The sequence below is a fragment of the Gavia stellata genome, chromosome 17 (genome assembly GCF_030936135.1).
Source record: "Gavia stellata isolate bGavSte3 chromosome 17, bGavSte3.hap2, whole genome shotgun sequence".
Lineage (NCBI taxonomy): Eukaryota > Metazoa > Chordata > Aves > Gaviiformes > Gaviidae > Gavia > Gavia stellata.
Window position 1 is genome coordinate 20288610 of NC_082610.1, and position 26599 is coordinate 20315208.

Genomic DNA, 26599 nt, shown 5'->3' on the forward strand with positions numbered 1-26599 from the left:
GACTTCAGCTCTCGGGGTGCCACACGGAGGAGCGGTCTGCAGCACCCCGCGGCAGCAGATCATAACCAGGCTGGCGATATCAGTGACGTGAAGCAAATTCTTCCCCGGCTTCCTTCTCAGCCTGGTCCCTCAGAGCAGCTTCTTCTTGAGGAACGGGCTCCTCAGCAGCAGGATCTGCGGAATCCATATATCCCACCCGGCTCACGGTACCCCTGCAATTTTGCCACATGGAGTAAGTACAGAATCTTAAGCTTTATTTTTCTATTGGCCAGCAACTTAAACTGGGTTAAAAAAAAACCAAAAACAAAGCAATGAATATTATTACACAGAGAAAAAGTATAAAACACCTCAATGGACACAAGCCAACTTACTGTTCATACCTCATTCTTCCTGGCCTCTCCCGCCCCTGTACAATGTATTTGAAGGGAATGGGCAAAGGCAGCTATGAAGATATGCTTAAGAAACTAGAAATATTGCTTCAAGCAACATGCTCAATATTTTCCTCTTAGTTAGTAGTCAATACTTGTCAGGAACTTGATTATAAAACAAGACATAATTTAGAGACTTCTCCTTTAGATCATTACGCAATAATTTAGGTTTCTTTCCCCTCTTTCCTACTACTGCGGAACGAAGGATATACCTCAGTTCCTCCACCTCTCTCTCTGCATTAGTTAAGGATTATTTCACGGGGCTGATGTTGACGGGGGAGTTTCAGATTGACCTGCTCTGAATTTTAACTTGTCACCCTTTAGCGCCAGTCCGAGATTTCTGCTCTGTGTACTAAAAACCCCATGACGTTGCAAGACGCTTTAGGGGTCTGGCTGATTTTGCTCACATTGTCTGCTGCCAAGGGACAGGGCTCAGCCGGCACCACTAAAAGGCCAAAAGAGGGAATAAATTTGTTTGTTTATAAAAGGGCTTGTCTTCACTGCTTAGTAACACCAAAACCCCACAGCTCTTTCTGCTTCACGGGTGTAACAGGCATACCAGGAAGGGGAGAACAAGCCAAGAGGCACACAAGATCCCATGAATTCAGGCTAAGAACTTGTTGGCATCACAATGGCACCAAGTCCATGGCAGCGGTCATGTCTATGTCCTGTGTGTATCCGGGATCCTAATGCAGAGAGAATATTTAATTAAAACCTATTCCTCCACAGCAAACAGACAGTTAACGCAGCACTACCGATTTACCAAGTACACTGCGGCAACTGGTTGAAGCTGACTGTCCTGACTTTCAAGTAATCAGGAAAGCGGGCTTCCAGATCTCATTAAAGCCAGAAAAACTCTCGGCTGGTTAATGAACTCTTTGGAGGCTGATAAAATATTTGTATATATTCATTTCCTGCCCAAGAGAGATAAGCCTGGAGGTTTTAATTAGAAAAAAATGAAGCCAAGGGCATCTCTCAACATGTAAGAAGTGTGAGAAGGCATTTCCACTAACCAAACAGGCCAAAAGGTAGCAAGCAAGATACGCCAGCTCCACAAATGGACCAGTTCTTCACCAAACCTCAGCGGCAGATAGGTAGGAGGAAACAAAAGTTTTCTCACTCACACTGGAAGCCACTCAATCAAACAGACTTGACCCAAAAGAATGAGAAAGTAGTCCATCGTCTTTGCTCCGGAATCGCTAGGAGGTAAAAGGCTTCTTGTGGCTGCTAATGGCACTGTGTTGGGGGAAGCTTCAAGGCAGAGGAGGAAGGATTGCTGAGAAATCCTAAGGCACCCACATCTTGGCAACGTCAAAGTCGTGACAAGATTTCGACTGCACCAAGTTGTGCTCCCGATCAGCGGGGAGAGAAACTCCTGCCCCAAGCAACCAGGCAGGCATCCTCTCAGGCGGAGAACAGCTGTGTTAGGACATCAGTGCACACTTGGGAGGAGGGAGAGAAATCTTCCATGTATGGGAGACTCAACTCTGGCTCCAGCTCAGCGCAGAAACATCATCTGTCCTCGCAGTCAATGCCTGGGGCTGCTGAGCCATTTCTCAGGGAGCAAACTATGGTTCTTGCACAGCATCCTGATACCTTCACGCTGGTTCAGGAAAAGCCTCAAGAGAAATGGCTCGGGATAAATCTTGCTTCATAGTTATATTGAGGGACTGTTTTGCTAAAGCTTCTAGCAGAAGATCCACAGCTCTTTTGTTTCTTGACAATGCAGAGGACCCACTGAACTCCTGGCTGCCTTGTACACAACAAGGAGGGTGACTGTCCCCCAAAAGGGGCAGGGAAGGCGGTGCGTGGTTCGAGAGGCATTTAATTACAGAGCCAAGTCCTCAGGTTACAGACACTTCTGTGGCGGTGGTGGAGAGTGGTCAGGTTGGCAGGCGCTAAGGGAAGTGGCAGAGGGGGAGCGACAGAGTTCCCACAGCTATTAATATGGTTCCGGCTTTAAACTCCTGTACAAGCAGCAGGTGAAAATCATCCCAAAGATCTACAGGGTGTAAAGAGGAGAGAGAAATGCATGAAAAAACAGAACGGATGCAGTGGAGGCAACAGCTTGCAAACTAATGGTCTGGACCCAGATCGGAGCGGCAGCTACGTCCTGCCCGGAGATACCGCACTCCAGCTTGCAATAAGCAGCAGGAGAGAACATAATCTGCGCTAATCTTCGTAATTAATCACCAGCAGCTTCTCTGGGGTGTAATTTGGCTACTTGCCTGAACAAAGGGGAAGATGAAGAACTCCCAGAGACATTTGCATCCGGAAGACTGGAGGAAAAGAATATCCTGTGCCCTCCCCTCCTCTAAAATGGTGTGGGGGGGAGCATCCATATCCCACCCCGTTATTGATCACCCTCTCCCAAATCATTCGCAGACCCACAGAGCTGTTCTTCAATACGACACAGCCGAGAGAGAAATTCTGGATGACTTAAGATAATCCTGACGAGCTGGGGTAGGAAGCTCCTCCGCCGCGCGGGCAGCCACGGCACATCCCCGCAAGAGGTCTCTCTCAGGCTGCCAAACCTCGGCTGCAGCCAGCGCTGCCTCTCCCACAGCCCCGGCGCAGAAGGGTCTCTCTCCCTTGCCCAGCTGGTTGCACTCCTTCAGCAAAAGCAGATTTTACAGACTGGCAGAAGAGGCTTTTGCTTTGGAGCTAGTGAATCCTCAGGTCCCCAAAGTATCTGGCAACTCCTCCTTGCCAGGCAGGGAAAAGCTTAAAAACATCTGATTTTTTTCCATCCCTCAGCTCTGGGGTTCCTTTAACTTCTGCCCAGCACCCCTCAGCCCTTTTACCTGCACGCAAGCAATGCTGATCCCCACTGCCCCGATAATCTTCAGATGCTCTTGAATGAAGTTTTCCAGCTTGGTAATGCAACCGCTCTGCAGGGTGAAAGGAGGGACATGGAAAATCAGCTTCATTTTAACCTCTTGTTCGCTTTAATCCAACAGTTGCAACCCTTGAAAGCAACGCTATAAAAAAAGCGGTGTCTGTGAGCAATCTCTTCCCCCAGCATCACTGGAAAATCGACATAAATGACGTAAACTGCATCATGTTTTGTATTGCTCTGGACCTACTGGCTCAGGAACTGTCGAACAAAGCCAAAGCAGCTGCTAGTTGGGCAGGAGAAATGCAGAAGAACTGGGCACGTCACACAGAGGGAGCGTGTCATTTTTCTCTGAGATACGTGGAGAAAGATTCCCTCACTCCCTGCCTAGTACATGCCTGGAGAGGGTGTTTACTCCCATCAGGCCAAAAAGCCAAAGAAATGCTGCTGAGTGGATCCAAGAACTCTAACATGACAGGAGCTTTTTAAGAGTAAATTCCTCCCATATTTATGACAGGAATGAGTTTCAGTGTGAACCTGGAAAGCCAGGCTCTGCCTGCCTCCGCCTTGCAACTGCATCCTTGGCTGGCAGCGTGACCCTTCCCTCCCTGTCTCAGGCCCAAGTTTTTGTTGTCATAAGGCAAAAATAAATCAGTAAGAGCATTCTCTGTTGTTGTTTGGTTTTTTTGGTTTTGGTTTTTTTTTTGGAAGAGTTCCCTTTCAATAATTCGACTGTTTAATCTATTGAGGCAGGCTTTCCATGGTAACATCGGGGGATTTATTGTGTAGGCTACAGCAGTGCCCCAAGGGTGCTGGGGGCCCTCCTGCCGCGGGAGTTTACAGTGAACACAGACACGTACACACACGCATGCAGGCGGGAAGGAGTGAGCACGCAGCCCTCCAGGGCGGGATGGCAAAGGCCTCACTTTTCCCATGCCAGCATTAGGTTTCAGAGTCACCCCAGCTGCCCTGATACGAAGCAGTTACTCCTGTTCCCTCATCTGACCCTTTTCTAGGTTTTTCTTCCCCAAAGCCACTAAAATCCTTGCTGAATTCTGACTGAGACCTCGCAGCAGCATCTGACTATGGAGCCAAACCTCCCCTGACAGCTTTTTCTCCTCCAGAGCTAGCCTGATACATTTGGCAGCCTCCAGGGCCTCTCTTAACGCAGCGGGGCAGCCGCCTCCAGCTTCACGCAGCGCAGAGAGAGGATGGGAATTGCCAGCCCTGCCCCTCAAATGGCTGGGGGTTTCCACTCTCAGAAACACCGCATCAGCCCTTGGACTCTTTTCTGCACGTCCTCGGTGGGTCTGGCCTGGAAGGGACAAACCTTACGGGAAAGCCTTCTTCCTGAAGAGCAAAACCCAGCCAAGCAGCTGGACATCAGAGGGGCTTTGGTAGATCAGGAAGACTGGACTTCATCTCTCTATTTGTTCCACAAAGATAGAGGGTTGGCTTCCTTTTAGCTATTTGAATTGCTTGGCTTAACGCAGGTGTTATTCACACTCCTCTTCCGAGTCCTGCTCCAAGCACAGACTGTGAGAAAAAATACCTGCTCTGAAGGGGCCACCTCTTCATCCACGATCCTCCTTAACTGTCAGGGGGACGGAAACAAGGGAAAAGCTCCAGGTGCTACTCCCCAGGCTCAATACAGCCAGCCAAGGGCTGGTTCCACTGATGAGAAAAAGGACTACGCTACCCCATAGAGAGCGTCACAGTGAGCAAGTTAAAGCCAGGTGACAGGACTGGAGGGTGCCAAAATAAATGTAAGAACTTTTCCCAGCCTTATGCAAACTGGATGAATAAATGGTCCAAGAGCTACCTGTTTACTTACTCAGCTAGTCTGGGATTCAGATTGCTTCTTCTAGAAAAGGGACAAGCCCCTCTATCTCAACTCCAGCCTTCCTTCCAGCCCAAACTGCAGTCCGCTGGAACTGGCCTAATTTGTCTGCTACGGGATCCTCTTTCTTCCCCATAGGCTGTTTCTTCATGCTGTAGGTCAAATCCCACTGCCTCTGTCAAGGACCAGAAGTATCTCCATTTGCACCTCACTGAGAAATTCCAACCACAGGAAGCTGTGTCAAATGTAGGGCTCGCATCCAAGTCTCTTGCCAGAACCAACAATCTCTCCCACTTCCCCCAGTCGCTAGCATACTCTGTAGTAACAAATACAATTTATTATTTTTCTCTATATCTACATATAAAATAATGGCCTAGATGGCTGAACGCTCAACTAGAGAAATTAATCCTGCTTTCTAAGGAATACAACTGCCTTTGAAGCCTACCAACAGTTTGCAGCAATAACCCAACACCCTCACTCCCTGCCCACCTCCTTTACATACTTTGTGACAGCCAACTCTGAAGCCCTTTTGCTCTTTACCTCCTTGTAGATGTTGGAAGGATGGTCTCTTCGGCCACACAGGTCGGTTATTGTCTTACAGCAGCTGTCTGGGACTTTCCGTCCATTGGCCTCTGGAGATTTGATCCACAGGCTGTCAGCCCAGTCTGTGTAGTTGTTGCTCCCGCAGCACTTGAACTGCATGCACACAGAACAAAGGCTGAGCCTGCGAGCACTGCAGCCTCCTTCTCCCTCCATCCTCTCACACCAAGCCCTGGGCTTCACCCTCCTCTGCAGAGAGGCTCCAGCTATCTCACAGGCTTTTTTTTTTTTTTTCCTCCAGGCTACTATAATTAGCAGTGACTTTTGCGTTAGGAGTCCCCAAAATGGCCATTAAATATCAACTTCATCCATCTTTCAGCATCTGTGACTTTTGGTTACTGCTGGGATGAACTGTAACCCGAGCGTACCTGCAGCTGCCTTGGCTCTTAACCACCGGACTGGAGAGTGTTAATGGGGATAACAGGGTCAGTTTAATTACCAGTTACTGTCGCAAATGCACCTGCTATAGCGGCATGCATACAGTAGGCCCCATGCTTTGAAAGTGCCTGTGCACAAGGGTCCTTTCTGTGGAAAAGCCTGTCAGAACCGCGACAGCCCTAACCTGAACCACCTCTGAGCCAGGCACAGCTAGCAACAGCGGCAGGAAGGCTCTTCTTTCATTACGTCTTGCTCTCCAGGGTACTGGGGAGCTTAATGAAAAATGTCAGCAATTTCTCCAAAGCTTTGAAGTGGGAAGTAGAAACAGCTGTCAGAGTGACCTGGCAGCTCCAGTTTACCCTGGGAGCAATTCAGACGTTGTTTCCCAACGCTACTGGGCAATTCAGAGATCACACCATGCAATTCTGCTGGTTGCACCGCCCAGGCCCTGCACCCCATCCAACCTTGTCTTGAATCAGAAGCAGCAGAACATACACTCAGCATACAGAAGAAACATCTGTATGTTGGATGTGAAGAGCCCACGATGCCTTTTGTGTGTTTGATTTTAAGCCCTGCAATTGCATTCATTCTCCCTGATACCCACCTCCTGCTGCAGTTTGTCTACTGCGCTGGTAACGCTCTCTTCTCCCTCCTTCCGGTACTTCTGGGTCATAGTGTTCTTCAAATTTTGCTTCAGCTCCATGCTCAGCTGAATGAGAGAGACAAGGGGGATAAAATCACAAGGCAAACGCACCCCTCAGACAGACCCAGAGCCCTGCGTACGTTTCATTGCCTTTGCTCCAAGAGGAAAGCGGAGAGCCTAGTGGAAGCTACAGCTTCCTTCAAGATCATCCTCCAAGGTTGGACTGGACAGGCTTATTTGCAACTGATTACAGCTCATGCCTCCATTTTAATAACTGGAAGGAGGTGCTTCAGCACCAAATTTCAGCCTGAGCTACGTATCACCATATGGGTCCTCACCTTGAATATGTACGATTGCCAAGGCACTCTTGCACCAAAAGAGAATACAAAACTGTGACTGCTTAAATATGAATACGCCTATGAGACCATGTGCAATCTTCTCCCTCTGAAGCCTGTGACAAAATACTAAAAAACAAATCACCCTGTCCAGGAATGTGCTGGACTGAAGCCACGTAGTCCGTATAGCTCTTGTATCGGCATCAAAAAGGATGCCACAGGAGGGAATTAAGTGTGCGATTGCAAAAGTACTGCAAAGCCTTTCTTGGTAACAGTGACAGAGAGACGAAGTCTGATTTTGCAAGTATTTCTGAAAGCATCATCATAAACCACTGGCATGTTCAGGTGATTGGATTCAAACGTTTCTTCCTGTGGAGGCTGTTTTAATCTAGCTGAATTCTTCTCGCCCATCCAAGTGAGAGCCAAAAAGCACCAAAGAGCTGCATCTTTTTTTTGTCACCCTGGTTCATATAGCAACACTGCTTTAGTCCAACACCTGCGAAATTCTAAGTTTCCTACACCAATAAACAACGTCAACATGCATTTTAGATGGGGTCAATGAACAAAACAGGTAGGCAGCTTCTCTAGACACCTTTCATTCTACACAGTAAGTAGTAAATGAGAGGTCAAACATCTGGTTATGCCAAACTGTCCAAAATACAGTCTGCAGTTTCTTCTCCCTTTGAAACACTGTTTTTTCCAACCCTATGTGTCAAATGGGGACACCACCTACCTCACGGAGATGATATGAGGCTGCATTCATTAATATTTGCAAAATGCTTTGAGATCCTGGGCTGGGAAGCTCTACAGAGGTGCAAAGGACTTAGTGTAATAAGAAGAAAGGAAAAGGTTCAGCAGCTGGAAGGCATCAGAGGCAAATAAAGAGGACAGTCCATTAGCAGAATTATTACTTGGGAGAAAAGCAGTTACCTGCGGGCTCACGGGGAAGAACTGCAGCATGGAATAGAGATAACAAAAGAAACAGTTTAGACGCGCACGCGCAAGCCTTAGACACCAAAGCAAGGGCTGAAATAAAAACAGCGGCAAACAGAGCAAGCAGCCTGCAACCAGAAAAGAAGGGGGATTTGTCAGCCAGAGGGCAAGGGGAAGTGCAGCTATTGATCAGAGACGCCCTCAAGGGCACAGCTCTGAATATGTTGTCCCTTATTTCAACCTAAGGATCAGCTCCTCTTCATCCACGGTCATATATGAACCTCGTGCCTTTGCACGGATGGATGGACGGACGGACGGACCCTGGCTTCCAGCCATGCCTGCCAGGATTGATCTTTCCCTGGTAAATAGGCACACTCGCACCACCGATCCCTCCTGGCAGGAGCTAGCACGGTTCTTTGGCTCCTCGCAAACCGCCAGTGCCCATCTTAGTGAGGCAAAGCACAGAAGGCCCAAGAGAAAAAGGAAAGGCAAGGAATCCTGGCAGTGAAGCCAAGAAGATGGGATGTCCAGCTGCTTTTCAGACAGCCACTTGACAACAATCCTAATTTGCCATTTCCAATCAATTTCCAGACACGAGAGCAACTTCGCAGGCTGTTTGTGCCTTGGTGGTTAAACTCCCTTTGAAAACAAAGCGATGACTTAAGCCTCTGCTCTCTGCAACTGCAAAAAGTGCCAAGCTAGAACTGCAGCTGTTGGGAGCCTGTGCTGTTCTCCAGCCTTGCAGCTGGGCTGGTTAAGTAAAGCTCTCAAAAACTTCTTGACCTGAAAGGACCTCTCAGTTGGACCATTCGTTGTCTTTGCCAGTTCAAAAGTATGGCAGTTAGCTTGCTGGATGCAGCCGGAACTGCTCCTGTGTCCTGACTACACTAAGTGGCACTAATGTGATTTCAGTTGCTTGCACTATGCTTTGAAGGGCATTAGGAGAGTTCCTAGATCTAACACAGCCTCAAAATTGTCTTCTACAAGGCTCTGCAGAAAAACAGCGCACAGAGGTGAAGCACAGGGAGGAGCTGAGCAGCAAGGCTGAGCAGCCGCCCTAGAGTAACCACCACCACTTTGTCAAAACCAGTAAATAATCCAAGGTCTTCTGGATGGGGAGGAGAGTGAGTACAGACGTGTGGAACGGTGAACCACAACCAGATCCTAGGTCCCAAGCCTCCAAGCCCAATTCTGGCTGGAGAAATGGGATGATAACCAGCTGTTTTCTATCCCTGGTTTGAGTCTCTAAGGACTAATGTCCACTCACCTGCTGGTAGTAGATGTAGGCCAGGATTCCAGCAATGATCTCCAGGAGAAAGATGCACAGCAACAATATGAAGTACTGTAAAATAATGGGAAAAGCAGGACATTAGAACAGAATATAAGGAGATGCGGGGAGCCAGGTTTTCATTAGGTGGTGAAATGCACGACTCCGTCTTCATTGATGCTTTTCTGCAGCGGTGTTCAAAGGCAGGGGCTGGGATTAAGACCTCTATAGGGTAGGAAAGGAACAATCCCACAGGTTAAAAACAACCAACCAAACCACAGGATAACTGAAGACAAGCAGCAGCAAGTGCGAGTTTAACTCACAGAGCCAGAGGGATGTAGAGAATGGAAAAGCGCAGGCAACTGAGATAAGATCACTGGACAAAAGCAAGTGGTTGCTGGATAACCTGATACACTCAGTATCACAGAAAACATCTGATTCTGACATCAATACAAAAGAATTTGAAACTTCTGCTTGTTTTGGTATTGTTTAGGGCATTTCACCAAGTTACTAAGGAGCAACGTATGTTATAATGATGATTCAATAAAGCAACAAAGAGCCCATTTTACCAAGGATATAGCAGACCAGCTATGCATAAGCATAAACCATAGATTTATGTTCCCAGGGACTTCTGTGGGGCTCAACCACAGGCTGAAGGGCACTATTGAAGCAGATGGACTTCAGCACTCATTCACACTCAGGACTGTGACTATATGTTCTGCTGAACTAGGATCTAGAGGGAAAAGCTCAGTATCTGAAAACGAAAGTGGGAAGAGCTCTTAGAAGACTAAGAGGAGAACGTGACAATTTCTTAAAAGGGCTTAACGGCAGTGAAATGGAAAGGGATGTGCGCTGCATACCACAGGGAGAATGGAATGGACAGTACAGAAGACTGTTTGGGAGCGCTGTTCCTATACATGAACAGGACGGGAAGCCAAACCTACGAGGAGGAACACATGTACTAGATTAAAAGGACTGGGCAGGCCTGAAGACAGAGGGTGATGTGGCCACTTCCTCCTTAGGGTCAAAGAGAGCTTTTCAGGGAGAACCCCTGTCCTGACACACAGCCCCTGCCTTGCTCCTGCTCAGCAATGAACAGGTTCTTTACAGATCCAGGCTGTTCTATGACTGCTATTAAATTCATCTTTCTGTAGATAAAGCTGAAGAGACACCAGTTCCAGCCATAACAAGGACCTCACGGAAGTCCCTGTAAGAGTTGGCCTCCCCAGCACAGAACAAAGTATCTCCCATTTTCTGTTTTACCCCTGACCTTAGGAAACGACTGTTCCCAAGGGATGAAGCAAACAGCTCTCTACAAATGTAACTGGACATCAAACCATCTCTTCCTGGCACGAAGAAGAACAGTGAAGACTTGGACAAGCAAGCTGACCTACGTGGCCCGAATATCTTCTGTTGCACAAGGGTTACGCTCCCACTGTGCATCCTCCTTCGCTAGGTATTTCCAAGCCCCTTTGCAGGAGTCAAACGACACAGACACAAACACCCAGGCTTCCTCTTTCGCCCCTCTTGGGATTCAGCAGCTGCAAAGGACGGACAGCTGGCTTTTATCTGCAGACCGGGCTTTAATCTGAGCACACAATCTCAGGCTTTCACTCTCCAGCCCCACACTCTCCCCCAAGGCCCGAACACTGACGGTCTCTGCAGACGCCTGTACAAGGTACCCATTCATACCGGGCGAATGAGTCACCCAGTGGAGTTGGGGATAGCTAAAGGCTGGCCCCAACACTCGCAGGAGGTTGAAAGGGGGCAAGAAAGGATCGACATGCCTTGACACAAAGGCTGGCTTTCTTTTGTTGGGACCTAGTTATGCCTTAACTGCTCTGACATCATCTCTCTGCCAAGGAGGGGGCAGGAGGGTGGCAGGATGATGAGAACAACCAATGAACTGGAAAGTTTCTTTTATTTGTTTTTCCCTGCTCTGTGTTGTCATGTCAGAGGCATTCAGGTAGAGCTGAGTTGTGTCACCACAGCTCGGCTCGTTGTGCTGGCTTACGGTGGATAGCAACAAACATGTATCCAGCAGACCTTAAAAAAATTGAGCCACCAGGCCCTTGTAAAACCTTGTAAGGGAGGTTAGTGCGTCTGCCACCCATGCATCCAACCTGTCTCTGCTGATACACTGCATCATTATCCTTATTGCAGTCTCATCGTTCCCTCAGGGCCGCTTCCAAGTATGCTGACATAGGGGAGCAGCAGCTTTCACTCCGGACACACACGGAGCACAGGGCTGCTCTCCTTGCTCTTCATCAGGAGTCGCAGGGGTTTCTTACAGAGGTCTGCTCTGGGAGGAGGCCAACTCTGGCGTGGAGATGCAGGGACATGCCCTACTCGCTTCCCAAGAAGCTGCAGAACAAGTCAGAAGCATGGGATCACTCAAAGGCCTGTAGTAGACACATGCCTGGACCTGGGTGGGCTCTGGGCAAAATTTACTCTTACTCTGGCTCCAAGCCACAGTCAGGGCTATCTGGTTTCTCCTCAAGATCTGCAGCGTCCAGATTTCTTCCATCCAGCTTCAAGTGTTTGCGTGAAGCACCAAGCTTTAGTTGTGTTTACTCTGAATGACCCAAAGAATGGTTCAATCCACCTACAATCCAAATCACTCTCTGGAGAGATCCCTGAAGAAGAGATATATAGCAACTATACTCTTAAATCAGCAATCTCCCTTCAGTGGGAGGGCTCCAGGCTGAAATGCAGCAGGAACAGAAATCATAACCCATGTGTGTTCCCTTCTCCCTATCCAAGGTAGCTAACTAGAAGTGGCAGTGTGAGGGGCCAAGCCTGAAGAAAGCCCCCTTCTTTCTTTACATGCAAGCTCTTCTGTCTGATGGGTCCTTTCCTGAGACTCCTGCTTGCATACTTTTGTGTATGAAGGCGTGCATCTTGACCAAAGTATAATATAGTAGCGGTTTGTGTGCTCGTAAAGAGCTGGACTGCAGCATCGCGGCCAGCCCGGCTGCAGATCCGCTGCCACGCCTGCTCGCGGAGCCAGAGAAACTCCACATCCGCTGCCCAAGCCTCAGCACATCCCCTGGTTAAGGAGGGACAGGAGGAAGGCAAATAAGCAATGACATAAAAAAAGTAGCACAGCTGTGAGCGATGAGCAATGAAATACTACGAAAAGCCTCGAAGCGGGCCCATAAAACTCATAGGTAGAGAGGCAGCAAAAAATGTCACAGCTTCCTGAGTCTTCAAGAGAAAAACAAACTAAAAACCAGATATGCATTTTACAAACAGCACCCAAAGCTGTTAATAATTGATTTTTAAAAGCACCAAGGAGGCACTGGGCAGAGCAGAGAGTTCTGCTTACAGCGCTCCCTCCCGTATTTACGTGGGCCTCTGGTACAGAGAGAAATTGGGACTGGCTGGCACAGCCCCCGGGGCACTGACTGTGAAGCTGTCAGGATTACTGTCTGAGCTCAGAGCTGGCAAAGGCCCCCAGCCAGGCTCACCCAGCCCTGGCAAGCACAGCCCTCTCTCTTGTGCAGATTACTCACCCGCAACCAAAGCAGAGCACAAGCAAGAAGAGACAATAGGCCTGTCGCGACCAGCCACTCCGAAAGGACGCGTGGTGTAAGGAGACAGAGTGATCTTTTGTTCCCAAGAGACAATTATTAGTTTTCTGTGGCAGAGTAACAAAGAAAACCCCACCGGATTTTCATCCGTAGCTTCTGGATGAGGCAAAAAGACAAAGGGAGATCTCTTTGTCATGGAGAGTAAGTGAAGCAAGGCCAAAACGGACTGCTACGGACCAGGAGCCTAATGAACAAGCGTCAGCAATGCACTCACTGTGTCCTCCTCTGTGTTTTATTCTCCCTTCCTGGCCCTACTCTGCCTTTCACAGGGATTACCAGGCCTTCAAAGCAGTGGTACGAGCATCAGGTTTGCTCACGACTCCTATTTCTGCTCCTCTATCCAAAAAAAGGGGGGGAAATGGGACAGTCAGGTGAATGAGGACTTGCAAAGGAAGGAGCCGCTGAAGAGTTGCTGAAGTAGCCTTTTCTGCAACTGTGAAAGCAAAGAGCCACGGATTGTTATTTCAGTCACTGCACGCACCACTGTAGCCCAGATACTAAAAGGGACTGCTGCCACACTCTAGACTGAAAGGGAGATTTGAGAGGGAGGAAGCAGAATAGAAACCCCAGGGCTGGTCAAAAACTTCAGTGTCGGTGGGTGAGAAGGGAGCTCAGTAAGTAACACAGGCAAGGGTGTAAAAGAAGCAGCAGATTATCAAAACAGTGTGGCTTTTTTTGTGGAAGTAAAACGAAAATAAATTTTTGCAACTAAAGACAACATTCATTGGAAATGTTCTGATTTTTTAACAACCAAGTGGAAAAGCATGTTACTTTGGCTTGAACCTACTGTCATTAAAAGCCAGTTTTGTTACAGGTGTCTCGTATTTTCCTCTCTCTTCCTGTTTTCCAAAAGACAATATGGGATGGGCAGGGAAGAAGGAAGAGACAAAAGCCACAAGATTTTGTTTTGAATAGTTTCAAATAGATGTTCTTACACGAAGCATAGGATTACGACTATACTTTGTACTTTTGAACCGTGCAGTGGTAAGCACATTCTTTGGGTGGATGAAAGGAAATGCTCTGCAGTAGAACCTGTCCCATAGGGTGAGGACAGCACTGCTGTTAGGAGCTGGAAGCCTTAGTGGTATTTGCTCTAGGACAAACAAATAAGGTTGGTGCAGAACACAACCAAGATGTTTCCCTCCCTCCCAGCATGGTTCAAGAGAAAACGGGGTGAATCCTCCCCTAAACAAAACAACCAAGCAAAACTTACCACTCTTAGCAAATTCCGACGCTCTTTGAAGGTGGCGCAGCAACCAAGGATGCCAGTAACCATGACAACCACCCCAGCCACCACCAGAATGTAAGCAGTAGCTGAATACGTGCTGGAGGAGAGCAGGCTGATGTAGTCACTCTTCTCGGCTAGGGTCCAGGTACCCACTGCCATCACGGCCCCGCCAGCCAGCTGGGTAGAGAGAGAAGCAAGCAAATGAAGGGCATCTGATGTGTGAACTTCCCCACCTCCCAGAGCAACCGGACTGGGATACCAGGACGTGCCTCAGCTCCGTAAGCCAAGCCAAAGATGATCTACACTAAAGAAAGGACTCCCAGAGGTCTCGCTGGGACTGGGAGCAGGCTTCAAGGCGGCCAGTTTAGCACCCCAGGCAGCCTGAGATGCAAGCTCTCTGAAGCATCTACCTGTGCACAACAATTCATACTCGGACCAGAGCCTTCCCAAATGTAGCCAGACTGTTATCTGGGCAATGATGAAGAAAATGTCAAATCTGTTGGGGTGATACCTAGCAGCAGAGGGGAAGAAAACAGCTTTACGTCAGCAAGCTTTCCACTGTTTGTCAGGGAGCGATACTACCAATAAATGACAACCATGCCCAATATCTCTTTTCTAGACTACACATCTGGGGAGGAAGCAGTCAAGGAGCTGAACAGCCTGGCTGGTTAAACTCTAACCCTTGCAACGAATGAACATGGAGAAGCCTACCAGACTCCTAGCAGTCCCTTCTCTCCTTGCAAGCCTTGTGTTTCTGGAGGGTTATAAAAGCCTCTATATAAAGCTTCTAGTAAGCTCAGACAGCTTTCTTTAAAGGTCTGACCTGGACACCCCAATGCTTTGTCCCAGGCAGCAAAGGACAAATCAATCCTTTGGCGTCAGTAATTTTCTGGTGGAAAACACGACTCTAGGAAACTCTAGTGTGGCCCCAGCTGCCAGAAGGTGTTTGTTACCCTTGCTCTAGCTGTCCCACTCCACTGTCAGGACTCCCTCACCATTTTGAGAGGAGGAACGGCAAGACAGTGGAGTCCTCAGGCTCCCTGAAAATGCAAGCCAGGTGAAAAAACAAAGCATATTTTCAGGCTCCCTGTTATTTTCTATACTTGGTAACATGACCTAGAAAGAGCCAGAGACTACAGTGTCAAACCATGACTTCTGCAGCCTGGGCAGGCAAGCCCAACGGATGGGATTTCACCCCGCAGGACGAAATCTGCGTCCCACCAATGTCAGTGCTTTTTGTCAGAGACTTCATCAAGCCCAAGGTGTCTGCGCCCCTGACGCCAAAACCGCAGTGCCACCTCAGTGCCTCTGAAACAGACTGAAGTTTCTTACCCAGAAAAAGAAGTTGAAGATGAAGAGCAGGTACTTGAGACAGATGGTCCCACATGTTTCCTTCTTTTCCGTATATTCACGCATCTTTCTGGCTCAGCAAGTTCCTGAAAAAAATAATCAGAAAAGCTTGAGTCAGTCACTCATCATACCCCTTCTCCCAAAAGACCAGCACTACTACTTTCCTCCTGCAAGAACTCACGCTTCCGACCTTTTGCTGAAGTAAGCCAGTGAGCAAGCCGTTCAACCGACTTCAGGGATGCCAGACAGTGCTCGCTTAGATAAAGAGCTCTTGTACCCATCTGGGTGACCTACAGAGCACGAGACCCTGCACAGTGTGAAAGGGAGGCAGATGGTACCAGCGTGTGGCCTTCCTGTACTGCCTTCATCCTCCTTCTCTCTCCCCATCCCGCTGTCACTCCTGGAGACTCATTTTCCTTTAGATCAATACGTGCAGTGGAGGCATCAGACCTACCGTTGTGCAAGCGGTCAAGCCAAAACCATGAATTGTGATCAATGTTACAGTGAGGAAACTTCAGTATAGTTCATGTTCACTTCTTCCTTATTTGAACTGAAATAAATGAAATCCCAGACCTGTTATTCAGAAAATTCCAGTACTTGGCTCCCGACTGCAGCCTATAACTGCTGCTTCTGAAGGCAGCGACAGAAACCTCTGTCTTTGACATTTACGGAACAATCTGTCTCCAAAGAATATTCTTTCCTCACTGGCATTAGTTACAACTGCCTTAAATAGATCCCTCTCTAAGCTTGGTGTATTTTTAGTCTTTACAACTGTAACTGGGAACGTACTTGTTATCCACTCAAATGCCCTATCCTTTTTGAACCCCAGCAATATGTTGGAGTAATTAATTCTCTTCTTCACTCTGCTTGTTTCTCATGGCACTTCTCACTGGCCAGCTGTCTCCTCGGACAGCTGTCCCAGCTACTAGAGGAAGAAACATAACTATTGGCTTCGGATGATCTGGCAGCGGAAAACGCCACTGCAGATATGTAACGAAGGGGAGTTCATTGGGGGTCAGGCCCAGTGCAGTGTAACAGATCTGCTACACTCTTGAGCAGGTTGCTCAGAAGTAGGTCTGCAGCAAGTGCAGCTCCATGTCACTTCGCTGCCTCTCATTGATGCCAGAAGGTCTGAACCTCTCGAAAAAAATATTGTCAACACTGCCTGACCAGGCAGACAGGACAAAGGCATTGTCCAGAGCATCACTGCCAGCATCACCTGTGCGAGGCAGTTTGCAGAAATGCCACCAAATCCACACTACCTCCCCTGCACACAATTAAAAAGTCACCCCTTTCCTCCCCTACCAGCCAGCGAGGAATGACGCAAAGATCTTGCACCCGTATCGGAGCAAAATGCTTTCCTAAAGCAGCACTTTCCCTGGAAGCAGGCAGGCAAACAGCCTCTCCCCTCTTCCAGAGGCCTGGAGTTCATGCTTGCTTAGATTACAAAACTTCTTCCCACAAGTGATGCGAGCTTCCTCCGGCGACCCACCGCAGCTGCAGCCCAGCCGTGCAGCACAGACCCTCATCTACCTCAGCAAGCCCGCTGCAAAACACCCCAGAGTAAAGAAAGCGAGCGATGGGCACACACAGCCAGGCTGCACATCAAGTGGCTATCAGGTTGGGTCAGTCAGTCAGTATTATCTTTGCCGCTACATTGCTAACATCTGGCTTTAGAGCCAGATAAACCAAGGCTGGGAACAGCAGCTGCCCATTCTGCAGCATAATCGTATTTTATCTGAAGGGAACTGTTTCCTTTTGCTTGACGCCAGCCCACTCGAAAACCCCAGCCAGGCCTGTGCTTTAGAAACTAATAAATGAAGCTAACAGGGAAGGCGAGGGGGAGAACACGCCAGCAGTCCCACCCGTGCCCGTCCCCCGCCACCATTTCACAAGGAAACATTTTTCTCTAGAATAACCTCTGGCAACAACGGCTGGCAGCAGAAGGCTGTTTCACTGGCAAGGGGAGCAGCTCTGAGATGGTGGCATATATCAAGGAGAACAACTCTTCAGAGTTATCTTCAGAAGAGATCAGAACCTCCAGCAATGCTCAGATTAATTACCCTGTTGCAGCACAAAAAGGCCCGGGGCAGTGGGGAGGAATGGATGCTGGTAGTACCGTATGCACTGAACAGACTTGTAAATTCTCAATGAGAAGACGCCCCGTAAATGCAATGTTCACGGAGGGTGACAGATTTACAGCTCCCAGAGGCTTCATTTAGCCGCAGAACAGGAATGGCAGCAGCGAGGCAGGCTCCCACAGCCACACACGCCTGCACAACCCAAACCAGGTACCTCAGCCCAGACCCAAGAGATGCCCTCCAGTAACAAGGCTCTAAGGGCTGCGCTGGGCTTTTTGCCCATCCCTTCTAACATCAGGGCCGTACATAGAGGAAAATGCACCGAGACTGACCCTCGTTCGTATCACTGATAGCCAGAGGACGGTAACAATGCTTACCGTCCTTGGGCTGGCTCCTTGGCCCAGTTCCCCTCTTGCTCCAGAGGATTTCAGGAACGTAAATCCCCCCCTTCCCCTCAAAGTATGTCCCCTGCCAAAAAAAAAAAAGCCACTACGGGTATTTCCACGTATCACCATAGAGCAGGTGCTGGGCCCTAGTGAGGGATGCTAACTTTTATCCCTCCTGATCTGAGAGCTCAGAAATCCCAGACAGAGCTGCACCTTGTTCTGGGTGAGGACTGGGCAGACACACAGCTCAGACCGTACTTGCGCTCAGATGATGGACAGTCTGAAATTCCCCTGGAGACTGCAGGTCCTGCTCCACCGAGCGCCGTGCACAGGCCTTTCAGGCGGCTCGGCTTCACTGCTGGGAGGAGAGGATCTGTCTGGCAGGGAACAGCTGCGGGTTTATAAAGCACAGTGATTCACACAGGGATGGCAGGCCATGAATCAGAAAGCAATCAGGGCTGTCTCCTGTTTGATCTATCCTTCCTAGCCAGGAGCAGAGCTGATGGCACTGGCTGCCTCTGCATGCTTAATGACTCACCCAGCGAGCTATTCAGGGAAAGGCAGCTCTCTCCAGACCCTCTTTTTGGAAGTCATGTTTGTGCTCCTTGCCTCACACAGGGTGGCCTGTGGCCTCCTGTCGCCCGCAAAGACTGGGTCAGGCTTTAGGGAGCTACGCTGGTCTTCAGGAAAGCAAGCGAGGGCGGGAGACACCGGGGAAATGCCCTTCCCAGAGAGCCCAGGCAGAGGAGAGGTGAGCCACAGTGCCTCACAGCCTAAGGGTGACTTCGGGCTCTGAGCCCCGTGGTCCCGAAAAGCACAGAGGTGTTGATCTGGGCCACAGCACCGGGATGAACGCAGGGGGCCTCATCCTGAATTCAGTGACATGGCTAGAGTCTCTTGGCTTCAGTCATCTTTATAACAGACCCTCAGAAGTGACACGAATCACTCTTGAAACCAGACAAGAAGCAGCAACATTAATTAACACACACAGTTATATTCTATTTTCACAGAATCACAGAATCACTAAGGTTGGAAAAGACCTGTAAGATCATCAAGTCCAACCATCAACCCAACCCCACCATGCCCACTCAACCATGTCCCAGATTGCCACGTCCACACCTTCCTTGAACACCTCCAGGGATGGTGACTCCACCACCGCCCTGGGCAGCCTCTTCCAGTGCTTCACCACTCTCTCAGTGAAGAAATTTTTCCTAATATCCAGCCTGAACCTCCTCTGGCGCAACTTGAGGCCATTTCCTCTTGTCCTATCACTTGTCACATGGGAGAAGAGACCAACACACACCTCACCACAACCCCCTTTCAGGCAGTTGCAGAGAGCGATGAGGTCTCCCCTCAGCCTCCTCTTCTCCAGACTGAACAACCCCAGCTCCCTCAGCCGCTCCTCATCAGACTTGTGCTCCAGACCCCTCACCAGCTCCGTCGCCCTTCTCTGGACACGCTCCAGCACCTCAATGTCCTTCTTGGAGTGAGGGGAGTTCAAAACTGAACACAGGATTCGAGGTGCGGCCTCACCAGTGCCGAGTACAGGGGGAACACCGAGGCGAAGGTCTATTCTGAATCACACCAATAATTACGAACGAGCTCTCCAGTGGACAGAAAATGGCGAGCTATGCCACACGGGTGTATTTACAAATGCATAAAAACATACTAATCAGACATGAGGTTCATAACGGGAAGCCGCTTCGCTAATTGAAAAATTGGTTAGAAGACCAAAAGCGCTTCCATAATGAAGTTCACTTGGTCCAGTCCAACAGACTGTAGCTTCATCAGCAAGTTAAATTTAAGCAAGCAATCATGGGATACAGGCTGTGAAATTTAGTCATAGGAGGAAGAGAGGTATTTTTATGTAACTCGCCAGAAATCAACAAGAGGTTCCTACTATGCCCACACACTGCAATGTAAGTCCCAAGGAGTAATAATGCTCTAACTCGAACAAAATGCACAAAGATGGGAGGAAAAAACAAGGACAAACTCAGTGCGACAGAACGTGCACGTGAAAGGGAGGAGTAACAGTTTGAAGATGAATTCAAGAAACTGGGAGTTGAACAGCTTGAATCCAATTCTCCACTCTGACACAGCCTTTGTGCATGGCCTTGGGCAAGTCTCTCAGTCTGTCCCTTGCCTCTTCTCTTCCTCCTCAGCACAGGACCCTCATCTTTCTCTAAACCCAGTGATGCTGTAAGGATTTGCAGTAAGAACCCCTGCTGACAGAGGAATGCCAGCTGAGAGGCACGACAGGCTCCAGGGGACTGGTGTGTTGGCAGAAGCCCTACAACACCACAATCTCACTGCCTCAAAAGTGCTCTTGCCAGTATAGGCTACTTTGGCCAGTGAACTGGAACAACCTCTTTTGGGGTTAGTAAAATCCATATGTATAATGAGGACTGTCTGGTAAAGCGATTTTGGCAACCATTTACGAGGCATGCTGGCTCAAATACATCAGAGATTGCGAGATGCTAGCAATGAAGTCCTACAGAATGGAGTAATAGTGAAGCACCTACACGAAGAGCAAGGAAAGGATGACAAACCTATACAAACATCTCAAAAAAAAGAAAAAAGAAAACCAGAGTGAGCTCATCCTGCCCCATCTGACTGCAAGCCACAACCTCCCAGCTGGGTAAGAACACACAGTGCATGACTGCCAGGCAAGGCAGGGGTCACTTCAAAAGTGAAACCATTCCATGGCCTGATCTTCTTGGGCTCTCATCCTACTAAGACTGAACCCTCGGGACAAACCAGACAACAGGAACGCACCAGAAGTTGAACAGTTTGGCTCCAGTTCCGGGTGCTGAGCACCTGGGAACACAACTACTGCACAAACAGCTGTTTTGTCGTGCTGAGCCACCTAAAATCTCAATGGCAGGACTTGCTCTGGTTATCCCAGACCACGGTATTTTTATTTGCAGGCCCAAAGGCACATACAGGCACACACCCACATCCCAGCTCAGAAAGCACGTGGTATGCACACACACACACTCCTGCTGGCGAGACATTCATTTAGTCATCACAGACGTTGCTTGGTACATTTGCCTCAACTTGCACAGTAAGAGTAGTTAATTAAACAGCAAAGAAAGCCAGGCCTGCAGGCTTTTTCTGCACAACCTGCCCTAAAGCAGCGTCTGATGGATGGGGAAGAAACAACGCCAAAACAAATGAAATAGCTCCCAGGCCATTAAAAGCGTCATTATTTTTAAGTATTGATTTTTGAATGAGAGCAAGAAAATTAGTATGCAATGCATCAGTGACGTCTATGTCATAGATAACTCGTATGCCAGAAGTTAGATAACTTGCAACATCTTTGCCAACACACACCAGAAAGACTCGCTGCAGGAAATCCCGCTGCACCTACGCTGCTGTGCAAGTGCGGCTCCCAAAGGGCCGCAAGTCCAACACCGTCAGTCCCCTGCCAATGCAGCCACCGCGGGCACCCAGCGGGCCCGCTGCTGGCCTGGAGAGCAAGGTTCGGCTACGCTGGAGTCTATCTGAGCTGGGCCAGATAACCCCGGCCCTGAGGCAGCTCTTAGCAAACAAAGCAGACGTCCTCCCCTTGGTATGTGCAAGGCGGGCGTGGGCCAATAACCTATTATCTTCAGCAAACTGACTGAAGACCTCATTCTCCAGCAAGGCTAAACTCCAACCTTTGAAAGTACGACCTCTCTAAGTTCCCCCTCTGTAAGATGGAAACATTACCACCGCCGCTTTACCTACCCCACTGAACATCATCAGAAAAGGTCTCCAGCTGCTTATCAACTTGCCAGCGCCTCTCACACTGCCCAGAAAGCAGCCAGAAGTCATTAAGTAAATCTTTTCCAGGAAAGGAACTCTAAAGCTTGCAGGTGAAGAGCTCCGATTTACACAACTACCGAGTGCCATTATCCACCCCAAACCGATAGCCAACAGGTCAACAGTCTTGACACTGACCTTTCACTGCCGAAGCAGCTCACAGCACCAGGCAAATGTTCAGTCCTCCTCAAGTGCTTTCTTCCACCCCTTCTCTTCTCGCTGGCTCTGGTCCTCTGCTGGCTTCAGGAAAGCAGAAAGCTGAAAAAGAAAAGAGAGATGTAGAGAATCATGAACTATGTCAAAGATTACTCTGGGAATCAATATTTGATAATATGCTTTGCCATCAAGTCCTCCTTTTAATAAAGAGCACATGATTTTAGAATACACCTTACAAATGCATTTGATTAAACTATAAAGTGTGCGCTGGATAACGGGGGAGAGCCAAACTGCGGCAGTGAGGAGTGCAAAGACCTTCTGATGGTAGGAAGCTGTCCGAACAGGTTTACATTCACTGCTGCATCCTGTAAATGCTGCTCTCGTTTCTGTCAAGGCTGTGTACACACCATGACGACAGCTTATTCCGGTGCAAAAGTCCCAAAAGAAACTCCCTGAGAAAGCTCAGGAAGAAGACCCTTCTGCGCGATGTGAAGCCCTAGCTGGCGTTAGTGCCTTGAAGTGATCATTGCTCCTAGCACTCCCACGGGAACTGCCGGGAAGAGGAAAGAGGTGGGCAGACAGTACCAGAACTCATTGTGTACATCCATCCTCTGCTCCCGGGGCTTACGAGCCCCAGGGTATAGAGCACGAACCAGAGCAGGGCCCCTGCAGAGAAAAAGCACGCTAGGAAGTCACTGTTTTCTTCAGCCTCTATACCTGCTGAAGCATAATCAAGACACAGGTCCTAAGCAGCACAGCAGGCTCTGCTGGAAAACAGCTCCCCTGAATTCATCCGCCACTGCCAGCCCTCCTTGAGCAAGGCTTCCATCTCCCAGTGTAAATGCACAGTACCTCCCTCAGATAAGCGAGAAGCCACAGGAAGATGCCTTCAAACTTAACAGGAGTTATTTCTCTACAACCTTACGACATTTATCATAGAATGGTTTGGGTAGGAAGAGACCTTTAAAGGTCATCTAGTCCAACCCCCCTGCAATGAGCAGGGATATCTTCAACTAGATCAGGTTGCTCAGAGCCCCGTCCAACCTGACTTTCAAGGTTTCACCAGGGATGGGGCATCTACCACCTCTCTGGGCAACCTCTTCCAGTGCTTCACCACCCTCAGCGTAAAAAATGTCTTCCTTCTATCTAGTCTGAATCTACCCTCTTTTAGTTTAAAACCATTTCCCCTTGTCTATCGCTACAGGCCCTCCTAAAAAGTCTGTCCCCATCCTTCTTATAAGCCCCTTTTAAGTATTAAAAGGCCACAATAAGGTCTCCCCAGAGCCTTCTCTTCTCCAGGCTGAACAACCCCAACTCTCTCAGCCTGTCCTCACAGCAGAGGTGTCCCATCCCTCTGATGATTTTTGTGGCCTCCTCTGGACCCACTCCAACAGGTCCGTGTCTTTCCTGTGCTGAGGACCCCAGAGCTGGACGCAGTACTGCAGGTGGGGTCTCACCAGAGCAGAGCAGAGGGGCAGAATCCCCTCCCTCGACCTGCTGGTCACACTGCTTTTGATGCAGCCCAGGATACAGTTGGCTTTCTGGGCTGCGAGCGCACGTTGCCAGCTCATGTCAAGCTTTTCATCCACCAGTACCCCCAAGTCCTTCCCCACAGGGCTCTCAATCCCTTCACCCCCAGCCTGTGTTGATACCAGGGGTTGCCCCAACCCAGGTGCAGGACGGACCTTGCACATGGCCTTGTTGAACCTCATGAGGTTCACATGGGCCCACTTTTAGAGCTTGTCCAGGTCCCTCTGAATGGCATCTCATCCCTCGAGCGTGTCAACTGCACCACCCGGCTTGGTGGCATCTGCAAACTGGCTGAGGGTGTGCTCGATCCCACTGTCCATGTCATTGATGAAGATATTAAACAGTACTGGTCCCAATACAGACCCCTGAGGGCCACCACTTGTCACTCATCTCCATCTGGACATTGTAAGACTTCAGGTGTGCTCCAGCGTACCCAGCAGATCTCAGAGCAAGAGGCTGAGGGCCCTCGCTAGCACCCCATCCTTCTAACCTTGGCGTGTCGTCCCGTGGCTTGTCAGTTCTGTGGAGGCAGCCAGGCTGCTGTACTGGAAAATGGCCTCTAGCATCCCCTCCATCCCCTGCTTTTCCAAGGTAGAGGGTCTCAAACCTTTTGCAAGCGTTTGTACTGCTGTGTCCTCAGCCATCTCACCCTCATCCCACAGCAGGCAGGTTCGATTCTCCCTGAAGTCTGTTTCCGTTGGCATTGCAGGCAGCAGGATGGAGAGGGGAAGAGAACAACAATTCTTCCTCCCTAACCTGTCTGTTTGGATACTGAATTAATGGTCCTTTGATCTGCACCCTGACACTAACTTACTTCACAGCCTAAGGCTTAAACTCTTATCTATTGCCCGTATCGGGATATGGAAGCAGTAATACTTCCTGACTTGCCTGGGTGGGATAATGGAGTGTTTGCAAACCACCCGGGAAGAGAAAAAAGTTACTTTTTATTAGCGGATCAAATGTAGCACAATTCGTAACCATTTTAACTTCCTATTATCTTCAAGGGGAGGTTCCTGCAGGTCTTTACCTAGCATAGTATGGGCGACACACCTTCATTTATAATCAGCTTGGATTACCCCTGCTTCTGTTCCCTGTGAAAACGAATGCTCTGGTAGGCGCTAGGAACTTGTTGATTCACATTACTACGTAGCCTCTAGACCACAAAAACATCCCTTGAGAGAAACAGTGGAAATCCCAGCACTCGAGCCACTGCGAAGCAGCCCAAACGACGTCCTGGAATCATTAATTGAAGTAAAGATTAGACAAGGGAGCTTTCTGAGGAACCGGGGAGAGGAGGGAAGGCACAGGCAGGGTTACCTGCAAAGCAAGCAATAGCTCTGAAGCATCCTCAGACCTGAGGCTGAGCCCAAACTCTCCTCGAGCAGCCCTTCTGCCCTGCCATTTATCCATCTGCTTCGTGCTGCTCCCACCCGAGAGAAACCCAACCAGGATGCGAAGCTGAATGCTGACCCAGGATGCAAAGCTGAACGCTTTGCTTTCCATCTCAGCATGTTGGAACGTGCTGGAAAGTCAAAGTACTTGTGCCTCCAGGGCTGGGGAGAAGGCAAAACACGAGCCAGACAGCCAGTGAGGCAAAGAAGCTCCTTCTCAGCAACTGTCAGTTATACTTGTGTGCGGGGCAGGCACACGGAACAGATTTTGGTCCAAAACTCTCCTCCCTGACCCTTCACATGGAAGCTGAACTCATGTGACACTGCTGAAGGAGATTCCCCAGACCACAGCTTGGAAACCGCCTTCTCTCCGTCTGCCTGTTGTCTAAACCGATTACGTGCTCCTGAGGGCATGGAGTCATCTTCCTTGACTGCACGGTACCTAGCGCAAAAGGATCTCCCCCCGAGCCCGTCAGGGGCTGCTGAGAAGTGAGGAATACAAAGCAACATTTTCCAGCCACATCACCCGCTCCTACCGGGAATGTGCACAGAAGTTCTGGGAGAGGTGGAGACAATTTGGAAAGCCACCTACATTCAACAAGAAGTAAGATCTCTTAGCCGTCTTTGGCAGACCCTGCTTGGCCCTACCTCTCAGCTGGGAGAGCATCCTTAGAGAGGATAAGCAAGATCCCATCCTGGGAGTTTGGGAGGATCTCACCTCAACACCCTCTGGTCTAGGTATCACCTCCACAGGCGCATCACAGTCCTGCTGTCACCCCGCGGGATGCTTGCCACATCCCTCCTTTCTTCTACCCTGTCTCGAGCTGCTGCAGACCCCTCAAGAGCGATGTAGACCCTTAACTCCTGCTAATTTTGATGAGAGTCGGGTATCCAGCAAGGAATTGTGTGCCTAATACAGCTGAGGAACCGCCCGCTCTTCGAGACAAGAGCTGTCCCTCAGGAGAGCACTTAGTCCTTCTGCTCATCTTTTTGAGACTGTTTACTGCTCAGGGGAGGGACTTACTGAAGCATAAATAACAATGAGCATAAATTTCAAACTCAGCAAGGATTTACACGTTCAGTGCCACACACATGCCTGCGAATTAAGTGTTTTATGAGGGGGTTAGTCAAACCTGGGCGCGGTAACGGCTGGCTTTGGGATCCTTGAGGAGAAAAGGGACCTTAGCGTAAAACCAATTTCACAACCATTAAGAAAAAGAAAGCGTGAGACAGAAAGAAAGAGCGATCGAGCGTGCCCGGGACTGCGTGTGTCTGTGCTCTAGCGCTGTTCCACTACGAAGCAAACAAAAACCCCTTCATAGGGCTTTCTGGTCCTAACAAAACATACCCAGCCAGCCACATCCTGAGAGCAGAAAGCCCCCGTCTGCTGCTCCCAGGAGCGGGTGACCAGGGAAGCAAACGGCCCTTCCAAGCAGCCAGTCCCCATCGGGAGCTGGAAGGCAGGCCAGAGACCAGCACACCCTGCGCGACCAGCGGGAACTCCTTCCGCGTCAAACAACATCCTCTTGTATCTCATAAGGCCTCCTTTATCCTGAAGGATCCCGAAGCACTTTACGCTATTTATACACAGGAACCACTTCACTAGTCATTGAACTGAGGAGAGGAACAATAACCGTCTCTTTTCTCTCACTCGAAGCACCAGAAATCAGTGCCTGGTGGGTGTTTGCAGAGAGCTCGTAGCAATGAGGGTTTGCCACGACCAGGAACGATAGTTCAGATAGGTCAGGGTTAGTCAACAGAGAAGACAAACTCTTCACTGCAGCCTGCTATTGGTATTTTAAATTCTGTTTTCCCAACTC

At 49.2% G+C, this 26599-nt stretch overlaps 1 protein-coding gene across 3 annotated transcripts in view; it reads right to left on the minus strand.

Moving 5' to 3' along the window:
* Positions 1-239: 239 nt before the first annotated feature.
* The window catches only part of CD151 (CD151 molecule (Raph blood group)), a 37620-nt gene continuing 11260 nt past the window's right edge, over positions 240-26599 (minus strand). For all 3 annotated transcript variants that reach the window (XM_059825940.1, XM_059825939.1, XM_059825941.1), the window contains exons 2-9: positions 21841-21960; positions 15414-15517; positions 14067-14258; positions 9261-9335; positions 6687-6791; positions 5645-5800; positions 3233-3319; positions 240-2430 (exon numbers count right to left, since the gene is read on the minus strand). In XM_059825940.1, the coding sequence (XP_059681923.1) occupies positions 2371-2430; positions 3233-3319; positions 5645-5800; positions 6687-6791; positions 9261-9335; positions 14067-14258; positions 15414-15497 (759 nt within the window). In that variant the 5' untranslated portion in view covers positions 15498-15517; positions 21841-21960 and the 3' untranslated portion in view covers positions 240-2370. The remainder of the gene's footprint in view (positions 2431-3232; positions 3320-5644; positions 5801-6686; positions 6792-9260; positions 9336-14066; positions 14259-15413; positions 15518-21840; positions 21961-26599) is intronic.